Genomic DNA, 19,528 nt, shown 5'->3' with positions numbered 1-19,528 from the left:
GTCTGTCTGGTACTCGCGGCTGCCAGGCCCCCCCCACAGCCTCTGGGCCGCACAGGGTCTGTCTGGTACTCGCGGCTGCCAGGCCCCCCCCCACATCCCCCTGGGCCGCACCGGGTCTGTCTGGTACTCGCGGCTGTACAGCTCATGGCAGTTGTTGAAGATGTACTCGTAGGTGGAGTTGAGGCACGCCTTCACACAGTCCTTCACCACCTGGCTGGCTCGTGGGGGGCTCTGCAGTTCCTGGACCTGAAAGGTGGGGTTCAGGCATGGGGGCCGGGCCGGGCCAGAACATGGCTCCCCAGCACTCTGGGGTTAAGGAAATGGCGCAGTGTCAATGCAGACTGTCAAGCCCCTGAGCGCCATTCCTCCCCGAGAGAAGCAAAGCAGAAAGCAGGGGGTAGAGTGACACGCCACGCACCACAAGGCCCTGGGCCCCAGCTCCAGCCCACAAGCAGCAAATGAGAACCAGACTGGAGACAAGAGGGCTGGCCAGAGGTGGAGGAAAGAGAGGCAACACCACCGTGGGTGCAGCCACTGCGGAAAACCAGGAGGCTGCCCCTCCAAAGTGGCATAACCAGAAGATCTGATGACCCCAGCCCTGAGGGCTGGGCTGTGGGGGAGATATTGGCACCCTGTGTTTACCACAGCCCACTGCTCACCATCAACACATAAGCGGTACAGAAAACACGGGCCATGCACACAACGGAATAGCATTCAGCCGGGAAAAAGGACGGGGATCCTATTTTGACAACGGACGGAAGTCCTAGGAAGCCAGCCAGGCACAGAAAGGCAGGGCCACAGTCATTTGTGGAATCGAGGGTGGAGTGGAGAGGAAGGGGGGTATCGGAGGCTGGGGACGGGGTGGACTGTGGGGCTGGGTGGCAGCTAGGCAGAAGTTGGCATGCAGTACGGCATGCAGTAGCTGCTGATGTCCTGAACACATCACAGAGATACCCGAGGGGAGTTTCAAGGTTTTTAGCACAAAGCAGCAGCGAATGTAAAGGTGAACACTTCTAACCTGATGCAAACACGGCAGAATACCCTACATGCACAGCTTTGATGCTGTGTCACTTTAAGCAATGGAGCACTGGCCAGGTGGCCTGTGCGGCCAGGGCCCTGGGGAGGCCAGGGGGGATCACACCAGCTGCAGGCCCGCCTGGGCTGCAATCTCAAACTCTTTTATGACATAGTGAGGGCTGGGCTGGGGGCGTGGCTCCAGTCTCAGAGCACCTGCCTAGCAAGCTCAAGGCCCTGAGTCTAAAGCAAAGCAGAGGGCACAGTAAGGGCAGGTGGCGGAAGATGTGTGGCCTGGTGGGTGGAGGGCTGCACCTTCATGCGGAAGAAGGTGATGCTGGTCAGCAGGTCCACCGTGGACTTGAGGTCCTGGAGCCGCTCGGGGCTGCTGGCGGGGAAGTTGTTCTGTTGGAAGTGAGAAGGCGTGGGTAAGGAGGAAGCTGGGAGGCAGGCTGGGGGAGACAGAGCCCAGAGCTGCAGAGGCAAGTACTCACCCGATACATGGAGAGGTCGATCCGCAAGGAGTTGTGCAGCTGGTCCAGGAGCTTCACGAAGCGCTCTTTCTGCAGAGGAGAGGGCGGGCCGAGGTGGCCGCTGAAGGGTTCATGATGCGCTTTCTGCACACTACACACCCCACACAGCACCTGTGCCAGCCTATGGCTGCTACTGATGGGCCAACAGACTCAGAGAGGAACAGCGACTGACACAAAGCAAGTCAGATCTATGCTGGGAACCCAGGAGTCCCAAGCACGGGTCCCTCTCCTTCCAGCCCCGGCCCCAGGACTGACCCCAAAGTTGGAGGCGGCAAAGCGGTCGGAGGCTGACACGTTGGTGGAGGCGGTGGTGTGCGCGTAGTAGGCATTGATGTTGGCAAGCAGGGTGCTCATGACGGCCGGCACCCCGGGGCACATGTACTTGGAGGAGAGGCAGGCAAAGTGGCTGTGTGGAGAGAGAGGGAGGCACGGGCCCAGGTCACTCCAACTCACCTCCAGGACAGTGCCCTGGGAGCAGCTGCCTCTCCACCGGCCCTCCTTCCCCTCTGCCAACTCTGCCCTTCTCTGTGTGACACCACTGGCCCCTCTGTCCCCCCCACCTCACCCTCCCCTCTTCCCACAGGGGTTTTTGCAGTACAGCCCACAGCGGCCTCTACCTTGTGATCCTCCTGCCACAGCCTCTCAGTGCCAGATCACAGACATGGCCCCCACACCCAGCCCATGTCCATCCTGGCTGTCATCTATCCATGTCCAGGCTTTTCCCGCACACCCCACCTGCGGACACTGGACACCTCTATTTTCCCAGCACCCCAGACCTCCCCAGGGCGGGGCGCCCCGGTCCTCACGTCATGGCTTGGTAAATGGACTCCACACCGTAGCGCATGGCGAATTCGTCTACGATCTCCTGGGCCGTCTCGTCGTAGTACACTTTCCAGGCATCATCCCCCTTGGCGTCTGGGATCTTGACCACGCCGTTGTTCTGCACGTCCGTCACGAAGTGGAAGAGGTTCTGTGCGTGGGGGGGGGCGGTGGAGGGCATATCACACACGAGGCATCTCGGCAAGGGACCCACCCACCTGCTCCTCTTCATCCAGCCACCTGTCAGTCTGTCTGTCCAGTCATCCATCCACCCCTAAACATCTAAAACACACCGGTCCTTCCCTTCTCTTTTTTTCTTGCTGGCACCGGGACTTGGCCTCAGGGCGCTTGGCTCTTTCTGCTCCTGGGTGGTGCTCTGTGATTTGAGCCACACCTCTACTTCTGGCTTTTTGCTGCTTAATCTAAGTCTAGTGAATGCTGCAATTTGCTGTCTCCTGAGTAGCTGGGGTTACAGGCGTGGGACAGCACACCCAGCTTCATCATTTTATTTGTTTAGGTGATGAAACTGGGGCTTAATCATTTCAAGGCTGGAGCTCTACCACTTGAACCTTAAATCTACTTCTAGTTTTTTGCTGGTTATTTGGAGATAAGAACCTCTCACCTTGGTCTTCCCGGGCTGACTTCAAACACGGATCCCCAGAGCTCAGACTCCCGAGTAGCTGGGATGACAGGTGTGAGCACTGGTGCCCGGCCGTCCATCTACTTCTCATCTATCTACCCCCACTACACACCCCTCCATCTGTCCATCATCCACCCACGGAGCCATCTATCTCCCCACTACCAATCCATCTACTTCTACTCACTCATCCATCCCACCATTCATTCATCTGCTGTTCAGAACTCCTTCAACAAGCCAAGTGCGGGGAAGACTTCTGCCAGGAACCCCAGGCAGCTGGAAGTCAGACTGACACACAGCCAAGCCCGAGGGTTCCGTCCCGGGACAGAACTTGGGCCTAGACAGAGCTGGAGCAGGGCAGCCTTGCCAGAGGGGGCTTGGTGGGCCCGGGCGGAGGTGCAGCCTGAGGCCCGGAGCAGGAGCCAGGGTGTGGAGAGGGCGCGTGGGCTTGCACGTGGGCTCACCTCATGCAGACAGGTATACTGCACATGGTACGGGGCCACCTTCTCCTCGCCCTTTATCTCCACACTGATGTGCAGACGAATGGCACCCGACACTGCAGACTTGTCTGTTCTCTTGTCTGTGGAGCAGACAGGACCCTGACCTAACTGCGGGTCCCTCAGACGCCCAGAAACTGAGGCCAGGCTTGTCTCTGCGTCATGAGGGCGTTCCTCAGCCCCCATCCTTCCTTTACATACACACTGTGTTCTGGGGGCTGTCTCCCCCAGTTCCAGGCCCCATCCAATTCTAAGCCCTGTCTCTCCTATCAGACCAAGTAAGGCACGGAGACCTTGCCTCCCCCACTCTTCAACTCTACACTTTTTGTGTGTGTGTGTGTGTGTGTGTGTGTCAGTTCTGGGGCTTGAACTCTGGGCCTGGGTGCTGGCTCTGAGCTTCTTTTGCTGAAGGCTAGCACTCTACCACTTGAGCCACAGCACCATTTCAGGCCTGTTCTCTGTGTGTGGTACTGAGGAATCGAAACCAGGGCTTCATGCATGCAGGGCAAGCACTCTACCACTGAGCCCCCTTCCCAGCCCCTCAACCCTACACTTCGGATGTAGGTCTCTCTCTCCTCAGGTGGGATCTCTTGTCTGTTTTCCCAGAACCCCTTCAACCTCTGCAGGCCCGGCCCTCTGCATCTGAGGCTCTGCCCTCCCCTCTACAGGCCGCTCCCTCCCCTCTGCAAATCCCATCCTTGCTCACCCAAATTGTACCACACGTCCATCTCGCCGCTCAGCGTCCGCACCTCGATGATTGTCTGCCCCAGGAAATCGTCGGACTCTCTCTTGAATCTCTGCTTCACCCGGGATTTTATGTCATCGTCCTCATCCCACACGCGTACCTTGATGCGGTCGGAGGAGTTGTGACATTCACTATGTAGGGAGGAGAGGCAAGAGCAAGAGTCAGCACCTACCACATGCAGGTCCTCAAAGCCCCTGGCAGCAGCCAGGAGCCCCAGCACTGGGCACCCAGCCAGGCACTCACAAGTGGAAATTCTCTTCCCACACCGGGTTCAGGTTTCCGTAGATGGTTTTTGTTCGTTTCTTGGTCTTCCCAACCTGAACAGTGACATAAGGGTCGCTGGATCCTGTCTTGTCCTTTGCTTGCAAGCCCTGGGCACAGACCACTGGAAGACACAGATGAAGACCAGACATTGAACTTGGAGGTGGCCTAGAGAATAGCCACTGCACAATGCCAGGTGGCTTGGGGAGCCTGGCCTCCAGCTAGGAGCACCAGCCAGGGCGCCGGGCCTGAGAGGGGCGCGAGCTGGGGGAGGCTCCAGATGTCCCCACCCCTCACCCGTGATGCTGATCTTGGCTGACCACTTGGACGTGCCGTCCAGCACGCTCTGCTTGACAGCCTTCATCTGCTGCGTGTGCGCCGTCTTAGTCACAGCAAAGATCTCCTGTATGAGCTCGAAGATCTCGGGCTTGTTGCGCTCTCGGATCTTCATGCGGTCTTTGAGCACCATGATGATGTTCTGGGTCCGGTCCTCAGCACCGTGCTTTGAGCTCTTCTCCGCGGCCCCTGAGGACGCCCCAGGCCCGTCACTGTCCCCAGACCTCCACTACATGTGTTCCCCGGAGGGGGCCACACCAGTTTAAGAAGTGGGGCTCAAATGAGGGCCCCCGAGAGCCACTTTCCCACGTGTTCAGCATCCCCAGCCACGGGGCCCAGCCCCACAGGGCCTGGTCAGTGACCAGGCCCCCACCTTGGCCCCGCCTCTAGACCATCCCACCCATGTGACCAGAACCAGGCCCAGATGCAAAGCCTCTCCTCAGCCCTGCTCCCACAGCACCACCCACCACTCAGCCCCGCCCCCGCCCCCCACCCCTGCCCCATGGCACTGCCCGCCTCCAGGCCCCGCCCCACAGCCCCGCCCCGGGCCCCGCCCACCGCCCGCCCCCCGGCTCACGCTGCAGGCAGTCGGCGTTAAGCAGGTCCTGGCACTTCTCGTGGCACTTGACCCCGCACTCGGTGCAGCGCATGCCCTGCCGCGCGATGCCCCACAGCAGCCCCTCGCACTCGTAGCAGTAGGTGGGCGTGGTGGCCGTCCACACCTCGAAGTTGTGCGGTGTGGTGCAGGAGATGGGGTAGATTAAGGCTTGCAGGGTCTTCTTGTAAACGTGGTTTTTCTGCAGGGGGCCGGCAGGGACCCCTGAGCCCCATCGGGTTGCGGGAGGCCCGCCTCCGTCATCACCCCGCTTCCTTTTCCCAGAACTCGGGAGTCCCCAGTCCAGTCCACCCCCAAGGAGGGGGCCCGGAGGCTCCTCACGCACCAGCTCCTCGTTGTTCAGTGTGCTGGAGGTCAAGGCCGAGGTGATGCCGGCTTTCCTGGACTGGACCAGAGACTGGGGCCCGAGGATCCAAAGGTGTCAGTCACACAGCCGGCCACAGGGGGGGCCCGCCACCACAGGACGCCAGGCCACCGTGCGGCCACGGGACGGATAGGGGAGTGACAGAGGGTCTGGGTCACAAGGGGCCCTGAGGAGGAGGGCAGCCCCTCCCCAGCTCACATTCCCCACACTTGGGGCTTGGGAGTCACCCCCGGCAATGGACCAGGCACAGGGAAGCCTTCAGCCACGTGAAGGAACAGGTGGCTGAGGCTGCGGACCGGTCCCCCCAAAACATGCCATAGACAATTGGAAACACAGCTCCCCCCTTCTGAGGAGACTGCAGGTGCCACATTGCCCCCACTCACCATAGCCTGCAGAGTCCCGCCGCACAGGGGGTAGAAACCAGACTGGATTAGTCCCAGAGAAGCCTCCACAGCCCCACCCCAGCGCGGCCCCCTTGCCCTGGGCTGGCCCAGACAGGGTGGCACTCACCAGGTCGCTCACAAGGGGAATGGGCTTCCTCTTGCGGATGTCCGGCATGCTGTCGATGATGATGAGGCCTCCACCAGGGCTGCAGGGCACAAAGGGACACAGAGGACCCATTCCACACACAGACAGCTCACCGGTGAGACCAAAGGTGGAACAGGGTCCTGAGCAAAGCTACCCTGAGCCCCAAGACCGCGGGACGGGCCTTGTGTGGGAGCGAGGTGTAGGTGTGACCCCTTGGTATATATGAGGAACCTCTGGAAACTGGTATCTTTCAGCAGCTGAGAGTTATCTTTACAAAAGGAGACACAGGAAGCCAGGCACCAGTGGCCAAGATCTGAGGATCCCAGTTCAAAGCCAGCCTGGGCAGACAAGTCCAAGAGACTCTTATTTCCAAATTTCCAATTAGCCAGCAAAAATGCCTGAAGTGGAGGCATTGGCTCAAATGGGAAAACACCATTCTTGAGCAAAAACAGCTATGCCTGGGTTTCAAGCCTCAGCACCAGATCAAGAAAAAGAGAAACAGGGAGAAGATATCCATATGCTGTAACAGTCAGGCAGAGGTGGTGCTGAGTGACTTACAAAGCAAGAAGGGGTGAAGGGAGGCTGGGACAGACGACCGAGGGAGAAGGCTGTGTCCCCTAGGTCTAAGGGAACAAGGCCCTGCACTGCTTTGATCTCAGCCTGGGAGGGCGGTCCCACGCTGAAGGTCTGGGTTTACAGGAGACGCAGACACTTCCGAATCTGAGAGACGGCGGGGGGGGGGGGGCGGTAACAAGGGCATTTTTATGAACTAAACCCGCCTAGGGCACATCTGAGGACTAAACTAACTGAAGACAAATGCCCTTTGTGCCCAACCCTGAGGCTGCCAGCATGCCTCTCACCTCCACCTGGGAAGGGGTCATGTCAGAGAATTAGAATCCTGTTTGTGTTGCCATCTGCAGGTGGCTTTGCGTCAACTGATGTGTTGAAAGGGGCACTCTGGGAGATGCCCAGTGACGAGACCCCTTTGTTGAGGTGCAGCTGCCTGTCAGGATTCAGGGTGTGGTTTCCCTGCACAGGCTTCCTTCCCATTGGCTAAAGAGAGGGGCAGCAGCCAATGCCATGGCAGCAGCCCTGAGCCCCTGCTGTGGTCAGGTGGGCAGCCTCCCTGCCCCACCCAGAAGGCAGATCCTGAGAGCATTCTCCTGCCCAGGGCTCCCGGGTCCAGACTCCAGCCAGACACCTGCTGGGTTATTTTTAGAATCCTAGCTGCCGGTGCTTGCAGAGACATCGCAGTGAAGGAGGTCACTGCCTGGTTGCTATTTTCAAACACAAGTGTCATTTTAAAATTAACTAGTGTGCCCTCCCCTCTAACCATCTGACATCCCTGCAAGCCAGTAAACTCAAGAGCTCCGATGTGCCGGCATGCCTCATTTAAGACTAAATTAACTAAAGTGCTACAAGGTGAGAACCTGAGGAATTAAAACAATTGAAGAAAAGAAAAAAATACATAAAATCACTCCAGGGTTGTAAAGGGGTGTGGCGATGAGTTTCTTTCTTTCATCTTAAACTTAGTTCTTCAGGACCTGGCGGTGGCACTGAGCCTCTCCCCTGCTTGGGGATGATCACCTGAGCTCAGGGGACCCAAGCAGCAGGAACCCTTTAGCTTAGGAGTTCAGCAAGACCATAGCTCAAAAACTCAAACCATGGGCTGGGAAGATGGCTCAGTGGTAGAGCGCTTGCCTTGTATGCCTGAGGCCCTGGGTTCGATTCCTCAGCATCACATAAGTAGAAAAAGCCAGAAGTGGCACTGTGGCTCAAGTGGTAGCGCGCTCACCTTGAGCTGAAGAGATGAGGGACAGCACCCCATGACTGACAAAAAAAAAACAAAAACTCAAACCAACAGCCAGGTACTGGTGGCTGAAACCTGTAATCCTAGCTACTCAGGAGGCCAAGATCTGAGGATTGCCAGGGCAAGAAAGTCTGAGACTTAACTCCAATTAAACCACAGAAGAAGCTGGAGGTGGCGCTGTAGCTCAATTGGTAAGAGTGTTAGTCTTGAGCAAAATTGCTCAGGGACAGTGCCCAGGCCCAGAGTTCAAGCCCTAGGACTGGCAAAAAACAACAACAAGGGGCTGGGAAGGTGACTCAGTGGTAGAGTGCTTGCCTCGTATGCATGAGGCCCTGGGTTTGATTCCTCAGAACCACATAAGCAGAAAAAGCAGAAGTGGCGCTGTGGTTCAAGTGATAGAGCACTAGCCTTCAGCTGAAGAGCTGAGGGACAGCACCCAGGCCTGAGTCCAAGCTCCAAGACCAACAAAAAAACAAACAAACAAAAAAGAAAACCAGAAATCTCTCAGTCCTGAAGCCATTCCCACCCTCACTGGGCTGTGCCCAGATGCTACTGAGCTCTGGGTTCCAAATTTCTTCCCAACATCCACAGGACTGTCACTCACCCGCCTTTGAACCACAAGGACTTAGACATCTCGCCTTCTCCCCGGGCCTGCAGGACAGACAGACAGGCAGATATGATCGCTATGTCCTCCCCTCCTCTCCCAGGCAGGCTCCACCTCCCACCCTGTGCCGGCTTGCACTGGAGTCAGGAAGCCTGTGTCCTGTACTTGGGAGTGTCTACCTAGGGATCCCCTAGATTTCTCGGGTCCTCACTTTGTCCTTCGGTGAAATGGGCTGGCGGGCATGTGAGCATCTGTCACCCACCACCACCAGACTGCAGCATTCTCAAGAGGTCATGCACAATGGTTCTGGGGTGCTCAGGGGCTAAAATCTACTCCTTTTTTCTCTTTTTTTTTTGGTCAGTTGTGGGGCTTGAACTCTGGGCCTGGGCGCTGTCAGCTCTTCAGCTCAAGGCTAATGCTCTACCACTTGAGCCACAGCGCCACTTCTAGTTTTCTAGTGGTTCATTGGAGATAAAGAGTCTCATGGACTTTCCTGCCCAGGCTGGCTTTGAACCGCGATCCTCAGATCTCTGTCTCCTGAGCAGCTGGGATGTCAGGCGTGAGCCACAGCGTCCGGCTCCCCGCTTTCCTGAGATTAAAGGCATGCACTGCCAAATCCAGCCAGCCTTAGTGCTAGCACTCCTCTGGTTCAACACTCAGGATGCTGTCAGTCCCTGAACACCCGGTGTCAGCTCGCCTGCCCCGGGGCCTTTGCCCTCAGCTGGCATGCCTTCTCATTCCTGCCCAGAACACTCCCCTGCCTCTCCTGTGACAGACACTGCAGGGTGGCCGTGGGAACCCATGAGGCAGCAGGAGACGCTGCTGCTGAAATCCTGGAATCGGTGCTTCTTAAGCCTGCAGCGCTGGGAGGGACCCTGGCCCACACCCCAGTCTGGCAGTCAGGTCTACCGTGGCTGCGGTTGCCGCTGGGCTTTCATTTAACTTTCACTGAGTGAAAGTTAGCAATGGACTTTTCACTGTAGGGCCTTTCTATCTTTTGAAATTTAGAAGCATACGAATGCATGACTTAGTCAAAAATAACATAAAATTGGATTTTAAAACAAGGTAAGAAATTTGGTTTGAAATTTCGACAACTCTAGCCAGGCAGGGCAGTGAGTGCCCACCTTTGAGGCTGAGGCGGCCTGGACTATGCTGCCTCAAGCAAACAACAAAAGAGGCAGAGAGAAAAAGGAATTTCTGCAGTCGTGATATCTGGTAGTCTCCCGGGGAGTCTGTTCTGGACCTCCTGTGCGTGAAGGGCCCCCTTGATGAGGGCCCAGCTCTGTGGGGTGTGACGAAGCTGTGTGTGGTTGGGTGTGAGAGGTGGGGGGCAGAGGGGGGGCAAGATCAGGTTGGGTGGGGGTGGGTATGGCCAGTCTAGGTATGGGTGACCATGAGAAAGGTGTGGCAGGGACCAGGAAAGGGCCAGGGTGGCTGAGAGGGGCAGGGGTGGTGATGGCCAGATCTGAACAGGACATGGACAGGCCACCAGAGGTGATCAGAGGAGTGGTTTGGAGAGGAGCCAATTGGGAAAGGGTGGGGTACTGGGCATGGCCAGACTGAAGCAGGCTGTGTGGGATGCTGGGCATTACCAAGCAGGTTGTGGGCAGGTCCAGCAGATTATGGGAGGGCCAGGCCAGTTGTGGGTGGGGCCAGGCAGGCTGTGTGGGATGTTGGGTATTGCCAAGGTGTTTGTGGGCGGGGCCAGGCAGGTTGTGGGCGGGGCCAGGCAGGTTGTGTGAGATGTTGGATATTGCCAGGCTGATTGTGGGTGGGGCCAAGCAGGTTCTGTGGGATGCTGGGAATTACCCAGCAGGTTGTGGGTGAGGAAAACCTGGCTGAGGGAGGGCAGGACCGTCACTCACCTCCTGCAGCTGCATCCGAACCTTGTTGAAGGCCCGAAGCCAGTTGGCCTTGGCCCTTGACATGGAATCCTGACCCTCGTGGCCTTCCTCATCTTCTCCTTGCCTGAAACTGAGCCCAGGACTTTGTAAGCCATCAGAACAGCTTTCCACAAACCCAACCTTGCCTCTGCCTTCCACTCACCAAAGAGGGTGGTGTTCCACGGCTCCATTATCTGCCTCCCCCTACCTCATTCTCCACCGTCCCCAGGTCTCCGAGTCTTCTGACCACGGGCCCACCCCACCTTCTTGTGCCCTCTCCCACCTCAGAAGCACTAAGGTCACACCTCTGATCACCTCTGACCTTCCCAATAAAGCCACAGTCTTGTGACCACCGCCCACACCCATGCTGGCCTGTGGCTGGCGACTGCCACTCAGCCCTGTCCTGTTACCTCTCCTCAGCCTTGGGGGGCTCAGACTCAGGTGTCCGCTCGGCTCTAGGCGCTTCCTCAGGTGTGGCCGGCTTGGGGGCCCCCTTGGTCACCTCAGAGCCCTCTGTGGGCGGCATCGGGGCCGTGTCCACCTTCTCGGGTGCAGCCGGTGGGAGGCTGATGCGCTTGAAGTCTTTGGGCTCATCCACAGCCACCTCTTCAAGCTGAGCATAACTGCCTAGGTCATCAGGAATCTCTTCCTCCTCTTCCTCTTCTTCCTCTTCTTCTTCCTCCTCTTCTTCCTCCTCCTCCTCCTCCTCAGGCAGCTCCTCATCCTCCAAGTCCTCCAGGTCTTCCTCGTCCTGGTCCCAGTGTGGTGAGTCCTTGTGGTAGCTCACTGAGCTGTGGCAGGAGTGGTAGGAGTCCCGGTCCCGCTCGTCCTCCAGCTCGGAGCCCTGCAGGCTCTGCTCATCCTGGTCGAAGTCCTCGCTCAGCTGTGAGCTGCCCTGGCTCAGCTCCCCAGACGACGCATAGCGGCTGCTGCCTGTGGGGCTGGGAGAGGCCGGGGCTCAGCTGGGTGGTCTCACCAGGCAGGGTAGGCCAGCGAGTGAGCGCCTACTGTGTGCAAGCCCCTGCCCTGGACGCCAGGCAGGACTGAGCACCCAGCATGCTCCTCCTGCTCTAGATGGCAGGACACTGGTCGTAAAAACTGCCACAAGGCTGATGGTTTCCTCAGCCTTCCTGTCCCCACCCAGGCTGAAGGATGGAGATACAGGCACCACGGTGCTGCCATGGCTGAACGCTGCCTTCCCCAGTGCCCAGCCGTGGCACAGGAGCCATGCACACTGTGGCCCTGGGCCTCCATCTCCTCCCAGAAGCAGGTGCAGATCTGGATCTGCAGAGGTGGATGGAGGCTTTCACAGGAGATGCTGCTGAGGTCCTTCCTGTCAGACCCAGGGGGACAGGTGACCCCTTGCTTGGAGCCAAACCACCCTCTACCAACCTTCTAGACTTTTTGTGCCAGCATCTGGGTAATGGAAAGGCCCAATGGCCCACATGAACCTGGAATCTGTAGAATGGGCCCACCGACCTCCACTGACCCTGGGCGGCTACCTGAGGGCCCGCGGCTCCGAGAACTCCTCGTAGCTGTGCATGGAGTCGCTGTAGGACTCCCGTGAGCCCAGGGGTGGCGGCCGCACGGCATACTGGTGCACCGAGGCGTTGGGCTGGGACGTGGTGTAGTAGGGCGGGGGGATGCTGTTGCTGGTCTCGCTCCGGTAGTCACTGTCTCGATCGTCCACTGCACTATCAGGGTCGTCGTCTAGACGAGAGGGGGAAAAGGGGGAGAGGGGAGCAAACGGGGTGAACGCATTCCCCCAGACATGGGGATTCACTGGCTGGTCACCCAGTAAGAGGAATTGTTAGGAGAACAGATGGAGGGTAGTGTTTGTGTTAACAGAGGTAGGAGCTTTAGAACCAGGAGGGGGGTCCTTTGTGTCCCCCCTGAGCAAGGCTAAACCTACACTATGGGGTCCAAGGCCCTACCACATGCCAGCGTTAACTTTGCCAATGCCCAGGCTGTAAGAAAACCACCGTGACATGGTCCACTTCCAGGAGGGGACGGTACAGACAAAAGATGGAAGGGATGAAGTTATTCAAGAGAAGAAAGAAGGGAGTCCTGGCCTGGTGCTGGCAGCTCACATCTGTAATCCTTGCTAATCAGGAGGCTGAGATTTGAGGGCTGTAGTTTGATGCCAGCCCAAGCAGGGAAGTCCCTGAGATTCTTACCTCCAATTAACCAGTAAAAAGTGAGAAGTTGAACTGTGGCTCAAGTGGTAGAGGACCAGCCTTGAGCAAAAAAGCTAGGGATAGTGCCAAGGCTGAGTTCAAGCCCTAGGATCAGCGTGCATATGTGCGCACGCGCGCGCGCGCACACACACACACACACACACACACAACCAAGAGGGTTCTGGTGCCCAGCAGGGGAGGAGAGGAGGCAGGGTTGACCCCTCTGTTCCCCCACACAGACAGAGCAGGGTCCAGGTGGGCACTGAGGACAGGACAGATTGTCCTGGCTGCCTGCAGGGACCGTGGGGTCCCCAGATGATCCCATAGCCCCTGGGAAGAGGCACCTTACTTACTCTGCTCATTCCAGCCAAAGTAATTCCAGTTGCCTACAAAGAGAAAGGGCAGAGGAACAGGTGACGGGTGCCACGTGCCCCTCACTCCCCCCCCGCCCAGGCCCTGGGGTGGGGTTCCCCCTCAGGAGGAAGCAGGACCCCCACCGTTCAGCCCTCTGAGGACTACGCCAGGAAGTAGCGAATGGGAACTGGGACCCAGGACTAGGAGACCTCCTTCTACTCCTGCTCATGGATAAAAAAGTCAAAAGAGAAACCACACTTGTTCCTCATCAGGGCTGAGCTCGGAGAGGGGGCCCAGTGAGCAGCCCAAAGTCACACAGCCCCAGCTGCAGGCCAAGAAGAGAAACCATGCTCCGCCTCCATCCAGCCTCTGGAAATTTCTCTGCGCTGAGTCCTGCCTTTTCTAACCCTCAGCTGCTTCCTCTAGGCAACAGCCACAGTGCTCTTCTGTGTACACTCAGCAACCAGCACAAGCAAGGCGGTGCCTCCATTTCCCAACTGAAAGTCTCCTGGCTTTGTGCCTCTGCTCCCTCCCACACCACCTGGCCCTGTCCCCAGGCAGGGGACACCAGGTACCTTCTCAATTGCACCCCAACATCAAGGTGGGAACCAGCTGCATGGTCTACCCCCCTCCAGGCTGTACCCCACGGTCCTGGGCCCCTGGAGGAGCCGGGGAGCCGGCAGGGAGCTGAGGAGGAGGTGGGTGTGACAGGGCCTCCGCCCAGGGCTGTGTTGTCATTTGGTCCCTACCCTGAGGACAGGGACATCCTGGTGCAGGGGCCTCTGTCCAAAGCCAAGGGGGACAGGCAGAGGGACACAGCCACTACCATGACCAAGAGACAGAGGGCAGCTGGACACCCTGGCACCCATGGTCCCAGCGAGTCAGGAGACAGACTGAAGGATGGTACAGCCTGGGGGTTAGGGCAGCCCGGGCCAGCAACCCGGCTCACTAACCGTCACGATACTAACAGACTTGGTGTAATAGAAAGAGAAACCGTAGGGTTCCTCAGACCTGCATTCAACTCCTGGCTCTGCCGCTTGTCAACTGTGTGACCTTGAGCGTGTCACGTCTCCCACTGCTGGGCTTCGTCTGAGAAAGAGGAGGGGCCTGCAGGAGTGAGGTACTGGAACCGGTGCTGACCCCACTGCCTGGCCCAGGGTGGCCTGGGATCTGGGTGGCCCCGTGGGTTTGCTGAATGCCCGATGGGCCCCCATGCACCGGGTGACCAATGGACCCACTGGCCTACATACTGGTGTCCGTGCCCCTGCGGGGACCCAGGGACACTTCCCACATCCCTCAGAGTGGGGGCCACCGTGGGCTCCATTTCAGAGAGAGACACCAGGCTGAGGCCAGTGGACCCAGCACCAGGACGCTACTCTCTGCAGGTGCTGGACAGGGTGATGGTGGAGAGGGCGGACAAGGGACACTCACAGCATTGGCTGCTGGGCACGGGCAGGGGCTTGTCAGGCTCATCCCGGAACGGGTACTGTGGAGATGGACAGCATTAGGATCGGGCAGTGTGGTCTGTGCCACTTGCCTCCCAGCCCCACTCCCCTCCCCATGGGACAGAAAGACGGAGGCAGACAGGAGAGAGACAGGGACAGGGCAGTGGCAGAGGCCGAGGGCCGGATGCCGTACCTCGTCCTGGTCCCGCATGGCGTTCAGCTGCTCCAGCTTCTTGGCCCAGTAGCGCGCCTCCTCCTCCGGGATGTCTGCAAGCAGAGCCACTCAGTCACAGCCAGGCCGTGGACAGGGCGGCGTGGCTGCCTGGGGCTGGCGGGACACGGCAGGCCCTTGGAAAGACCACGCAGGCTTCTAGAAAGGGGACCTGGGCATGTCTGTGCCACTCTGCCTTCTCTAATCTCTTGCTGCTCTCCCATCTCTGTCGCTCTCTCATCTGTTTTCCGTTGCTGTCTCTCATCTGTCTTTGTTGCTTTGTCTCTCATGTTGTCTCTCGTCTTTTTGTCTCTGTCTCTCATCACTCTGTTCCCTCCTGTCCCACCCTGAAACGTTCCAGGACCAGCCAGGAGGCTCAGATGTGCCCTGTGCTGTGGGCCCAGTGTGGGGGAGCCCCAGCTGTGGAGGGGGCTGGAGGGAAGGTGAGAGGCCCCACCCGACCCTCCCGGGCCAGGCCGCCGCACCCAGGGGCAGCTCGAAGCGCGTGTCCAGCAGGATGCAGTGGCAGGTGGGGTCCTTGGTGCCGCAGATCTCGTTGTCGGCCATGATGACCTGGGAGTCCAGTGTCAGCCACTCTCCGGGGCCCTCCTACATGGGGAAGGGAGGCCGCTCAGGGCCAGGCAGGGCCCAGGCACCGCAGTGCCCCCTGCAGCCCCTCACCACCCCCGCCAGGGCGCATGAGGAAACTGAGGCCCAGAGAGGAACACTAAGGACAGGCCCTCGGGACTGGCCAGGCCTCAGCCTCACACGCCACCCCCACCCCGTCCAGGGGCTCTGGCCCCTGACTTCCCAGCCCCTTCCAGGTAGGGGGTGCACGGGAGAGGGAGCCCCTGTGAGCAGGTAGGTGCCTTCATCTCCAAGTAGAAATGATGGGTAGAGTCTGGGGTCTGCCCTAGGAAGCTGGGGGGACCCTCCAGACTTTAGCAGTCTCCTCCCTGACTTCATTCCTTCAATAATCCAAACATGGAGGGCACTGTGGCCCCAAGGTAAGTCTCTCTGCGCCTCCTCTGCACCTGGCAGGGCTGGTGATGCCTATTAGTCCCAACGTAGCTCCCGGCGGGCAGGGCACCCCAGCCCCGTGAGGTCAGGCCCAGCGCAGGGGACTGAGGAAAGCTCAGTGAGCAGCTTCTGCCTCAGGCTTTAGCTGAGAGGGTTAGCCCTCTCTTCTGCTATCTTTCCCTGGCTGGAATGCAGCTGTAGCTACAAGTATGTTTAGGCTAAAATGCGCCAGTCCCGGGCGGAGACAAGACAGGATAGCAAGGGGAAAGGGGCTCAAGCCCTTCGCGACACCTCAGATGTTCAAGGAGGCTGTGGGGAGGAGCACCCTGCCTGGCCCAGGACCTCCCTCCCCACCATCCGCCCACGACACCCACCTCGTTGGACTGGCGGATGGTCCGCAGTGGGATCCATACAGTGCCCACCATGGTGTCCCAGATAAGGCCCTTGTTCCACACCTCCACAGTCAGCCCCAAGTCCAGGCGGTTGATCTCACTAAGGACAGAGGAACTGGGTATCAGAGGAATGGGAGGGCATGGAGGCTCAGAGAGGTTCATTCACTCACCTGAGGACACACAGCCTCCTGTAACCAAACCCAGGCCTTGAGGCACCTGAGGCAGGAAACAACTAACAAACACAGGGCTCTTGCCCTATAGAGGGGAAGTGGAGGTCTGAGAGGGAAGGAAGAGGCTTAGAGCATCACAGAAGGATCAGAAGTTGTGAGGAAAGGGCTGGGAAGGTGGCTCAGTGGTAGAGCGCTTGCCTTGCATGCCTGAGGCCCTGGGTTCGATTCCTCAGCACCACATAAGCAAAAAGTGGCGCTGAGGCTCAAGTGGTAGAGTGCTAGCCTTGAGATGAAGAGCTGAGGGACAGCTCCCAGGCCCACAGTTCAGGCCCCACGACCGGACCCCCCCCAAAAAAAGAAGTTGTGAGGAAAGAGGACTTCCATCCTGATAAGGATCTTGGGACCCTCAGACCCTGACAGTCTGGAGAATGTGTGGATGAGGCCCTTGGGGTGCCTTTCCAGTGCTGAGTCCAATCAAGTCCCAATTGCACACCTGCCTCCATGGAGCCTCACCCCAAAGAGCATGGCCGGGGGAGGGAATGTAACATGATGTTGGGACTAGGGGTGTGGGGCTGTGTGTCACTGAACAGTGACTCTGCCTCTCTGGGCTTCCCTGTCCTCATCTGCAGTATGGGACTACCCCACTCCCCACACACTGTCACAGCCATCATCTGTAGCAGTGGGACCAAGGTGCCTTTGTAAACCAAACCAGGGCCCCTGTGGCCCTTCATGGCTCCAGGCGGACGCCCGGACACAGGTCATGGGTTCATTCGTTCCTCAACTATTTGCTGTTCAGCTACTGTTGCCAGACCACATGGCCTGGCCCATACCGTGGGGACAGAAGCTTCCCAGCCCACCCTCCTGGGGCTCACAGTGTGGCAGCCCTGGAGACACCAGGGGTCAGGGCGCTGGGGCAGGGGGGCTGCGGCACCCAGGTCAAGGCCCTAGGAGCCCCCAGGAAGCAGCCTGGCGGGGCAGCCCAGCATGGGCAGTGGAGGGTGGGGGGGTGGGCGTAGCATGCTGCAGGGGCCTGGGGCTGAGCCTAGGAGAGGAAGGAACTGGCAGAGACACGGGAGGAGTGTGGCTTTTATCCCGAGGTTGACAAGACAGAGACGAGTTTGGAACACAGGAGTGAGAGGGTGTGATTTGCAGTTTTAAAAATACCCCCCACCCCTGCTGCCTTGCGAGTGGAGGTAGTGGATAGTAGGGGCGAGGCGAGGGGAGGCTCACAACATGAAGTCCTGCTCCCAGCTGGGCTGGCTTCCACGCACAGCAATGGTGGTGCTCTTCACGTTCTGCACCTTCAGCGTCACGTACGTGTTGAACTTCTCTGTGGTGGGGACAGCGGGCAGGGCCAGTGTCAGTGCCTAGCCTTGGGTTCCCTGTCCCAGCTGACCTTACCACCAGCATCCACACTGGGAACTGTGGTCCCGGATGCTCAGGCGACTAGGTCTGAGCCCAGTAGAGCAGAAAATAAAATTTTAAAGGAAAAACAAAAACCCTGTGCCTAACAAATGGCCATTGGCGAGGCCACCAGAGGCAGAGGACAGGAGACCACACAGAGCCTCTGGATCCCGCCCAACGCCAGGCCCTGTTCAGCCCCCACATCCCCTCCGCAGGCCCAGTGGACTCAGAGGTCCAGGGCCCTCCTGACCTCCCTAAGAGACAGACAGACAGGTGCAGAGACAGGGCAGGAAGAGGCCACTTACCTTGAGCACCATCAAACTTGGCTTTTTTGACTGTGGAGAGAGACAGAGATAGGGAAGGGAGACGAGACGGGAAGGCAGAGAAAGAGGGAGACACAGACCGTGACAGAGACGGAGTAGAGGCAGAGACAGGAGATGTAGAAAGGAGAGCAGACAACACAAGACAGGGAAAGTTGGGGAGACACAGGAGAGATGGGAAGGAGGAGGGGAAAAAGGGAAAGAAGAGGCCATCAGACAGATGAACCCAGCCCCCCAAGGCAGAAGAAAATTGGACCTCTGGAGCAGTCTCCCCTAGACCCCCATGCTCCCCTCAAATGAGTGTCCTGGGTATCTCTCCCTCAATTGTGTGGTTCAGTTGTCCTCCCAAATGCTGGGGCTTGGAGCTCAGAACTAAAATGTGGGACAGAACGCTAGGCAAGGACTGGCTGGAAGCTGTTCACATGTTGGCACCAAGTTCCTCCTGGAAGTTTTCCTGGTACCACCCCTGCGGCCCACACCAGACCCTCTCCACCAGCACACCCTCCTCTCCCCCCCTCTCCCCCTTGCGTCCCCCCCGCCCCCGCCACTGCTGCCGCCATCCAAAGCAAATGCCCTGTGTCTGATGTTTGCACATGGGGCCCTAGGCCACCAGAGTGGCCCCAAGCCGGGGTCTGCCCCGTCCCTGCTCTGGCTCCCAGGAACAAGGAAGGAGACAGGTCCAGGGGACACACAGAGTGGGTGCACGCTGAGGTGAGGGGCAGCACCCTGGGTCAGAGCTCTGCCCAAGGGGAGAAGGCCCAGTTTCATCCCTGACCCATCGCCTTGCTCACAAAAGCACCTGACTGCAGCCCATGAAGACCAGCTCCAGTTCCCAGGGGACGCTGGAGGCTCTAAATGCCTGTCAGTCAACATTTCATCCCCGTGACACTGGGCATGCACACACGTGTGTACACACGCACACACGTGGGAATTCACAGAGGCACGTGTGAGATACTAGGATAATGGCAATGCTCCCCAGAACACCCAGGCTTTAAATGCCATGCCCACCACTGGACAGTCAAGGAGGGAGCGTGGGGAGAGTCCTTCCACAGTACACAGGTGTCTCCCTAGACACTCTGCTCCTCGGGGGTGTCCTCCCTACACCCCCTTCCCTCCTCCTTCCTTCCTCATTTGGGGTACATAGGCAACAGGAGACCTGCCCAAGGCTCTACCCTCAGGTGGGCTCAGGGGACAAAATTAGGAGAATCAGAAGAGAGGGCCTTAGAAAGGATGCAGGGGGGGGGGAGGGAAGTAACCCAGGGGCTGGGAGATCTGAGGAAGGTCTGAGGGGAGGTGGGGTCTGAGGGGAGGGAGGTCTGAGGGGAGGGAGGTCTGAGGGGAGGGAGGTCTGAGGGGAGGGAGGTCTGAGGGGAGGTCTGAGGGGAGGG

At 58.6% G+C, this 19,528-nt stretch overlaps 1 protein-coding gene across 1 annotated transcript in view; it reads right to left on the bottom strand.

The window, feature by feature from the left end:
- Nucleotides 1-19,528, bottom strand: part of Unc13a (unc-13 homolog A (C. elegans)) — a 57,195-nt gene that overhangs the window by 28,118 nt on the left and 9,549 nt on the right. Inside the window, exons 3-26 of the mRNA XM_013028337.1 lie at nt 18,126-18,155; nt 17,647-17,746; nt 16,229-16,346; nt 15,320-15,443; nt 14,817-14,890; nt 14,610-14,664; nt 13,178-13,210; nt 12,150-12,357; nt 11,058-11,588; nt 10,630-10,738; nt 8,765-8,811; nt 6,333-6,411; nt 6,206-6,211; nt 5,784-5,855; nt 5,420-5,639; nt 4,804-5,031; nt 4,489-4,630; nt 4,207-4,376; nt 3,468-3,583; nt 2,354-2,517; nt 1,803-1,953; nt 1,509-1,577; nt 1,330-1,419; nt 112-246 (exon numbers count right to left, since the gene is read on the bottom strand). Coding sequence (XP_012883791.1) covers nt 112-246; nt 1,330-1,419; nt 1,509-1,577; nt 1,803-1,953; nt 2,354-2,517; nt 3,468-3,583; nt 4,207-4,376; nt 4,489-4,630; nt 4,804-5,031; nt 5,420-5,639; nt 5,784-5,855; nt 6,206-6,211; nt 6,333-6,411; nt 8,765-8,811; nt 10,630-10,738; nt 11,058-11,588; nt 12,150-12,357; nt 13,178-13,210; nt 14,610-14,664; nt 14,817-14,890; nt 15,320-15,443; nt 16,229-16,346; nt 17,647-17,746; nt 18,126-18,155 — 3,071 coding nt within the window. The remainder of the gene's footprint in view (nt 1-111; nt 247-1,329; nt 1,420-1,508; nt 1,578-1,802; nt 1,954-2,353; nt 2,518-3,467; nt 3,584-4,206; nt 4,377-4,488; nt 4,631-4,803; nt 5,032-5,419; nt 5,640-5,783; nt 5,856-6,205; nt 6,212-6,332; nt 6,412-8,764; nt 8,812-10,629; nt 10,739-11,057; nt 11,589-12,149; nt 12,358-13,177; nt 13,211-14,609; nt 14,665-14,816; nt 14,891-15,319; nt 15,444-16,228; nt 16,347-17,646; nt 17,747-18,125; nt 18,156-19,528) is intronic.

Source organism: Dipodomys ordii, unplaced genomic scaffold (genome assembly GCF_000151885.1).
Source record: "Dipodomys ordii isolate 6190 unplaced genomic scaffold, Dord_2.0 Scaffold108, whole genome shotgun sequence".
NCBI classification, from domain to species: Eukaryota; Metazoa; Chordata; class Mammalia; order Rodentia; family Heteromyidae; genus Dipodomys; species Dipodomys ordii.
The sequence above is the reverse complement of the archived record's forward strand: the minus strand, read 5'-3'. Positions and strand labels throughout refer to the sequence as shown.